This window comes from Spea bombifrons, chromosome 11, assembly GCF_027358695.1.
Source record: "Spea bombifrons isolate aSpeBom1 chromosome 11, aSpeBom1.2.pri, whole genome shotgun sequence".
In the NCBI taxonomy this organism is placed as follows: domain Eukaryota; kingdom Metazoa; phylum Chordata; class Amphibia; order Anura; family Pelobatidae; genus Spea; species Spea bombifrons.
Window position 1 is genome coordinate 31,067,614 of NC_071097.1, and position 7,866 is coordinate 31,075,479.

The 7,866-nt window shown below is 39.1% G+C and overlaps 1 protein-coding gene across 1 annotated transcript; it reads left to right on the forward strand.

The window, feature by feature from the left end:
- The first annotated feature begins 2,846 nt into the window (after positions 1 to 2,846).
- Positions 2,847 to 7,531, forward strand: INA (internexin neuronal intermediate filament protein alpha). The gene is made up of 3 exons (XM_053450402.1): positions 2,847 to 3,966; positions 6,100 to 6,224; positions 7,212 to 7,531. The coding sequence occupies exons 1-3, from the start codon at positions 2,917 to 2,919 to the stop codon at positions 7,513 to 7,515; spliced, it is 1,479 nt and encodes a 492-aa protein (XP_053306377.1). The 5' UTR covers positions 2,847 to 2,916; the 3' UTR covers positions 7,516 to 7,531.
- The last annotated feature ends 335 nt before the right edge of the window (positions 7,532 to 7,866 follow it).

The following is a 7,866-nucleotide window of genomic DNA, read 5'->3' on the forward strand; positions in this document are numbered from 1 at the left end:
AAAAAAAGATAATGCAGCTATTTTATTTCCCAGTTGGCAGTCGATGCCTCGGGCGGAAAATGTGTCACCCGCTGGCATTTACCTGGGCGATCCGAAAAAAAGGGGATCAATGCGGGGTACAAAGTTTTAAAAGGAACTGCAACATTATCATAGGAATGCCAGGATTAACCCTTCATTTCCGGTGGATTTGTGAATTTATCTATACCTCCTGCAAAAAAAATCTTATATATATATATGTAGAAACTATTTCAAAAATAAATATACATCACTTGTATATGCAATATGAGCTCTCCGCATCATCCGTAGTGCTGGTAGGCAGCCAAGGCACATGCGCGGTTTCCTTTCCATATGTGACGGAGGAACAAGGAACCCAACAGTCAATAAACGCAGCTAATCTGTTAAAAATAATCACTGAAAATCTGTTAATAACAACAGGCATTAATCTCTCTGGCAAAGATTCACGTTGGTGACGTAACGGATGCTAATTAAAGGTGCTGTTCCACCTACACTGCTGAATTTCAAAGATGTTTTAGAATGTAGATGTGAGAGTGTGTGTGTGTTCATGTGTCACTCGGCTTTACCTGCCCCTGGGCCAAACGTTGCCAATCTTCCCAATTGTGCCGTAAACCATACAATTACTTTGTCCATCTTAGCATCCATGACAGTGGGTGGGAGCGGTTTTTGGGCTCAGATTCAGCCCACCTGGTAATTGCCTATCTGGATCTGCATATAAAGGACCAACAGTCATCTCACAAGCCACAGCAATTTGACAAACATCCCGTTCATCTGCCACAGAATCTGATGTAATGTGAATAGGTAGAGAACATTATACATGTAAGTGTAGCCCATCCAACATGCGTGTCCTTTTTTACTGCACCATGATATCTCCAACACGGGTCACTAGCACCAAACTACGGTTCAGTAAAGTCAATAAGGAAAGACCATCTAGCAATCTATCCGATATGTAGCTCCAGCGGCAGATCAGGTGTTGTAATTTGCGGCCTATGGTCCAATGCGCTACATGTGCAGAATAACCTGGGGAGGAACAATAAATACTCATCGATGGAAATAAAAGATTGCATTGGAAAAAATACACAGGAGGGCTGTTAGTGCCGCAAACACCAATTCAAATTTAATACTAATCTGCATGTATTACATGTTAAATGCGCAACGAATATATATATATATATAATTTTAGTGCCTGGTGAGTCAGACAGCTGTCTGGGGTGTCTGGACCAGGGGGTCACCGCTGAAAATACCCCCAATGTGTAGAAGTTAGACTGATACCTGGCAGGGGTGCCTTGGATGCTGGTGATCTGATATTATATGGAAACAAAGAATTAAAAAAAACCATAATAATGCACAAAGAGCGGAGGCTCAAGAACTTACAATGTTACGGGGAAAGTAGTTTGAGGAAAGAGCTTGTTATTAGGGTGATGAATAAGTTTGAGGTTAAGCATGATTAGAAACCAATAATTCACATATTCAAAATCAGATTTCCTTCAGGAATCAGTAAAGCAAACATATACTGTATACTGAATAGAGGGAGAGCAAGAGAGAGAATGGCAAGAGAGGTGAGGGAGAGATGAGAGAGAAAGAAGATATAGAGAAAGTAGATAGAGAATGTATATCTTGAGAGAGAGGTGAGGGAAATGAGAGAGAATGAAGATTTAGAGAAAGTAGATGATGTATATCTTGAGAGAGGTGAGGGAGATGAGACTGGGAGAGAATCAAGAGAGAGAATGGTAAGAGAGGTAACAGAGATGAGAGAGAAAGAAGATACAGAGAAAATAGATAGAGAATGTATATCTTGAGAGAGAGGTGAGGGAGGTGTGAGTGAATGAAGATTTAGAGAAAGTAGATGATGTATATCTAGAGAGAGAGGGAGATGGGACTAAGAGAGAATATATACTGTATAGAGAGAGAGATCAAGAGAGAGAATGGTAAGAGAGGTAATGGAGAGAAGAGAGAGAAAGAAGATACAGATAAAGTAGATAGAGAATGTATATCTTGAGAGAGAGGTGAGGGAGATGAGAAAGAAAGAGGATAGAAAGAAAATAGAGAATATTTCTGTTGAGAGGTGAGAGCGAATGGGGAGATAGGATAGAGAATGAAGAGACAAAGAGAGAGAGGAGAGAGATTACAAAGAAAGAACAGATAGATAATGTAGAGAATATATATCTACAGAGAGGGGAGAGAGAGTAAATACATATAGAGAGAGGTGGGTGCAAGATAATATATTGAGAGGGGAAAGCAGCACATAGATATATATAGATTGTGAATGATAAAGATTAGTTTTACATAATGTCCATGAACAGCAGATGGGAGAATCCCGACTGCCCCATCTGGAGAGATAAAAGGCAAATCCATTAAAATGTGATATGTTAAGAACACTTTATTAGACTCTGGGAAGATTTATAGGATTAGAATGAAACATAAAAACGCAAATGACGTTCTTATGTAATGGTGATTTACTGCCCCATGTGGGGTTTTTCATCTCTGCAGAGCTTTTCGGAGGTTTCTTGAATGAAAGTTCATAAAAGAAGAAAAGAAGACTGGATTTTTGTTCCATACAATAATGTGGATTACACAGGGCAGGGGCTGGTAGGAGTGCCAGGCAAGGGGAGAGCCAGGGGAATTAGGCACTATCGCTGACATCAGCACTGCGGCAAAACGGACAGTTCCATCTCTAGAACCTGAGTCAAAGCTCTGGATTGTTCAGGTTGCCAGCTGCTGCATAGCATTTCCTGCCAGCGATCGACTCTAGAACACGGGGAAATCCTCACACAGGGGAAACGAAAGAGTTAAAGCCTCATCCACTAGTTATTTGGTCGCGGCTCTTTCCCATTTAATTGATCGTGCCTCTCGGTATAAAAGGCAGTGTTCAGGAGTCCCTCCCTCATTCTTCTCTCCAAGATGAGCTACGGTTCGGATCATTACCTCTCTTCCTCATACCGGAAAATTTTTGGAGACCCTCCCCGGGTGTCATCTGCTCGCCTAGGGGGAAGCAGTTCCTCATCCAGAACTACCTCTGGAGGGTACAGGTCTCACTCTCAGTCTAGAAGCAATGTATCATCCGGATCTTCTTACAGAAGGACCACCAGAGGACTTGGCTATGCACCAGGAGATCACTTAGACCTGACCCAAACCTCAGCACAGAACAACGAGTACAAGATCATTCGCATAAATGAAAAGGAGCAGCTTCAAGGGCTCAATGACAGGTTTGCGATGTTCATTGAGAAAGTCCATAATCTGGAACAGCAGAACAAGGTGCTGGAGACAGAGTTGGCTGGTTTTAGGCAAAGGCAGTCTGAGCCCTCAAGGCTGGGAGAACTTTACCAAGAGGAGATGAAGGAGCTTAGAGCTCAGCTGGAAGACCTGAATGCTGAGAAGTCTCAGATCATCATAGAGAGAGATAATCTAGAAGATGATCTGCAGAAACTCAAAGGCAAATACGAAGATGAAATCAGAATGAGAGAGGAAACCGAATATGCTCTAAAGGCGCACAAGAAAGATGTGGATGATGCTACCCTGGCTCGCCTAGACCTGGAGAAAAAAGTAGAATCTCTTCTAGATGAGATCTCTTTTCTGAGAAAAGTTCATGAAGAAGAAGTGACCGAGCTCATGGCCATGATCCAAGCTTCACAGGTCTCAGTGGAGATGGAGGTGGCTAAACCTGACCTTACTTCAGCCTTGAAGGAAATCAGATCTCAATATGAAAGCCTGGCTGCCAAAAACCTCCAGTCTGCAGATGAATGGTACAAGTCAAAGTATGCCAACCTGAGTGAGCAGGCATCTCGCAGCAATGAAGTGATCAGAGCCAGCAGGGAGGAGATCAATGACTACAGGAGGCAGCTCCAGTCCAGAACCATCGAGATAGAAAGTCTCCGCAGTACCAACGAATCTCTAGAAAGGCAGATCCAAGAGATGGAAGACAGACATATAGCAGAAACCTCTGGACTCCAGGTAAGTCCTCAACTTTCCACAAAAGCAGTAGCCAAATATCACCCCTATATAAGTGTCACTTATAAAATCTCTTAAATTAACAATATTTCCTGAAACAAGAACTAATATGACATCCAATTATATTTTATATTTCGGTTTAATAAAGATACATAGAGAAAAATCTTCTTCCCTTACTGCTGTTCTATGCAGCTCCAGACTCTGTCTATGGTGCTGAATGTATAACCTCCTGCTGCTTCTAGATCACTTATGAGGACCTCTTAGATCCACATTCCATAGACACATTTAAAGGTCTGAGGTTTGGTTTAAAGTAAGTTTTCTTAATGTCTTCAAGGTGCTGCTTCATTGGTTACTTATCTTTTATTAGATCGTTTCCATCTTGTTCTATTTTCCAATAGAATGTAGGTGCAAACCCTTAACACTCTTTGTAGTGATATTCTATAGAATTGAATGTTTTTTTTTAAAAAAAAACCCTCATCATAATGTGAATTGTGTTTTGTGAACATACTTAGTGTAACTTGAAAGCTTTTGGTTGTGCTTTAAGAATGTTTTTTTTTTAGAGAATACAATTGTATGTAAAAAAAATGTCCAAAATCCGTAAATTTCCACCTGGTAAGAGCTTTGTGTTGGAGCAGGTGCAGTCCCTAGACTCAGTTTGTGAGGATGAGGAGGATGAGGAGGAGGGACAGGGTGTGGTAGTGCCATAATCCAACAAAGACACAAAAACAGAATCCAAGGAGACCTTTCTGTAACAGATCAAGATCTGTAGCCTGACCAGCTCCATAGTTACATTGTATTAAACCTATATGTATGTTGACTGCTCCTATAGATCCCCTTAATCCCTTAACAACTAAGGTGGAGAATAGAAGCATCTTATCTAAAGATGTACCAGAAGGGAAATGGTCTTGATGCTTCTTTGAATGACATTCAATGACATTTCAGCTTTCAACATGAAAATAAATATTTGGAGAGCACAAGATAAGTTAGACTAGATCGATAGATAAAATAGAGACTACAGAAGCATACGCTATTCCTGAATTTGATTTTTTAAATACTAATACTATTCAGTTTAGAGGGTTTTTTGCCTTATTTCACAAGAGATCCCCTATTTGACTCATTTGAAGTCCCTGTAATGTGGACAAGAGCCCCAATATCAGTAAATCATGTATGTTGGCTTTTACAGGTACATGTCACATATAAATGCGGCCAGAATCAGGGGATTCCTTTCTAATGGCTACAGATGCACAAGAAACCAAGATATTCAGGTGCTTTTTGCACATCAAGGAAAATTATAAAAAAAATATGGTGAAATATCACGCCACACAAATCATAAAATATATAAATGTAATATAACACATAAAAGATAGTTTAATTGATTTTAATCTTGCTGGTAGCTTCCAACTCCAACAATCAATGTCCTTGGTCATTGGTGCCCTCTCACAGCATCACAGTTTGTTCAATCAAGTCCTGAAATTTAAAGAGCAGACCTGGCCAGTAAGAGTCTTACATCCAGAAAACATTATATCTCAATGAAAGGAGACGGGAACCACTGAGCTAGAGCCATAATCTTTAAAATAATCCATGTAGACTACACCCATCATATATCAGGGGCCATCTTTTATAGAGGGAGAGTTGAACCTTGAATTGTGACATTCATTTAATTTGATTGTTCTTTTGCCTTTGTTATTCAACACAAGACTTTACCAACTCATTAAGAATAATTCTTTAATTACTGTCACAATTAAAATGACAAGGAAAATGATTGTGGTGGTGGTGGGGGGGTATAGAATCTTTATACATAAACCCATTGCGTGCTGCACCCCTTTGGTACTCAGGGGGTTAAGATCCTCAATGAGACAAGGAAAGGGGCTGTGAATTAGAACATATATGTACATATTGTGTCGGTACTGTGTGTAAATATAAATGTATATATATATATATATATATATATATATATAATTATTACATAAATATATATAATTATTATCACATATATATAATTATCATTCATATATATATATATATATATATATATAATTATATAAATATATGTGATAATAATAATATATTATTATATATAATGTGGAGATGCTTTCTATGTAATCGAATACACCTTGATTTACTTTTTATTTAAAGGATACCATCAGTCAGCTGGAGAATGACTTGAGAAACACTAAGGGTGAAATGGCTCGCCATCTGCGTGAATATCAGGATCTGCTAAACGTTAAAATGGCGCTGGATATAGAGATAGCTGCGTATAGGTAACTATACATTCCGTACATCTATCCATCCATCGCCCATCCATCTATCTGTATAACTTAGATACATATCACAGGATATATTTACACATAGAAAAATGTGTATACATTAGGGAAGCCCAAAAAATTATACGAATGAGCTGGAAATAAAAAAAATATCACTTGCTTCCAGTCTTAATTAGGTTTGAAATGCTATCCATGACGTCTAAGGAAATAGTTTTTTGTTATTATTATTTTTTTTATTTTTTTTTACAGAAATTTGTTTTAAAGCACCATTGGGCGTCCTTAACGTTCACCCTCCCGAACCTCTAAATGTATAATAAAGTAGAGTGGAAATAATAGAAAAGGCATTAAATCTCTTTGCAAGAACGCCGTGTTCTTTCTGGTTTGGATTAGTCTAAATTGCTGCAATTTGAATCATCAGAAGGGTACATTGTCATACCTTAGCTGCTTGTTTAATGTATACTATTTGTGTGCTTTAGGTTCATACTCAAATCTCTAAAGACGAGGGGTTGGGTGAACGTCCCTCTCTGCCTATTTCACCTCCTATAGCACCGTGATAATATTGGAACGTGGCTATGTCTGTCTAGTGGGGAATCTGGCTCCTTTCACACCTAACTTCACACAATCCAGCTTCTTGCACCTCTCTTTACACATCATCATACGTGACTGATTAATCACGCTTAGCATCACATACAATGTAACCCCGTACATCGCGTGCCGAGATGCTGTGTTCCCCTCCCTGTGTCACAGTATAGGTATAAAAAATGTGCAGTGCGTGTGTGATTGTGGCGTGATATGGTGGTTTGATTAGTGTTAGGATAAATGGTGGCGTGTACATGGGTGGTTGGTTGAAGCAACAAGATGACATTGTGTGACTGATTTAGTCAATGGCTTAATTTATTTTTTATGAGAATTTGTATTTTTTTAATCATTACAAGGCAGGCTGTGTCTCGATTTATATTTTAATCTCTTTTTATGTGCTTCTAGGAAACTACTGGAGGGTGAAGAGACCAGATTTAGCACAACAGCCATGAGCATCACTCCTCCAAACCCAAATCCATTTCCCGGCTACTCTTATCAACCTCGGTCTTACAGTTCATCGTCCTCATCTAAGGTGACACCGGCCGTCTCTTCCTCCAAGAAAGAAGAAACTGACGGCGTATCCAGAGTGGTCTCCAAGACGTCGACCCATACAGGGGAGACCTTTGAGGAAATCATTGAGGAAACAGTTGTATCAACCAAAAAAATAGAGAGGCCAGATCAGGATGAGGACAGCAACGGAAAACCTTAGGGGGAAAAAAATAGAAGTTAAAAAGTAGCGAGAATATTAAAAGTTAGAACTTTCACACCATATTTCATTCACTCTTAGAATTCTAAATATAACACACAATACTCAATCAAATCCAACAAGATGCAAGCAAAAGCACCTGGTGCTATTCAAAATATTAAGGGAATTACACTTAAAAATGAGTACAAATTGGGCAGCCATGCATTTTTTAATTAACGTGATCAGGTTATGGATAAAATTGACAAATTAAGATTATAGAGAAAATAAATCATTTGGGGAGGGATTATTTGGTAAATTCTGGAGCTAACTTTACAATCACAAAAGCCACATTTTACGTTCTTAAGTAAACCTGTA

Coding starts and splice junctions, on each gene's coding strand:
- INA (XM_053450402.1), top strand. CDS start 2,917: ATGAGCTACGGTTCGGATCATTACCTCTCTTCCTCATACCGGAAAATT. Junction 3,967..6,099: donor CAGAAACCTCTGGACTCCAG/GTAAGTCCTCAA, acceptor TTTTATTTAAAG/GATACCATCAGTCAGCTGGA. Junction 6,225..7,211: donor ATAGAGATAGCTGCGTATAG/GTAACTATACAT, acceptor ATGTGCTTCTAG/GAAACTACTGGAGGGTGAAG.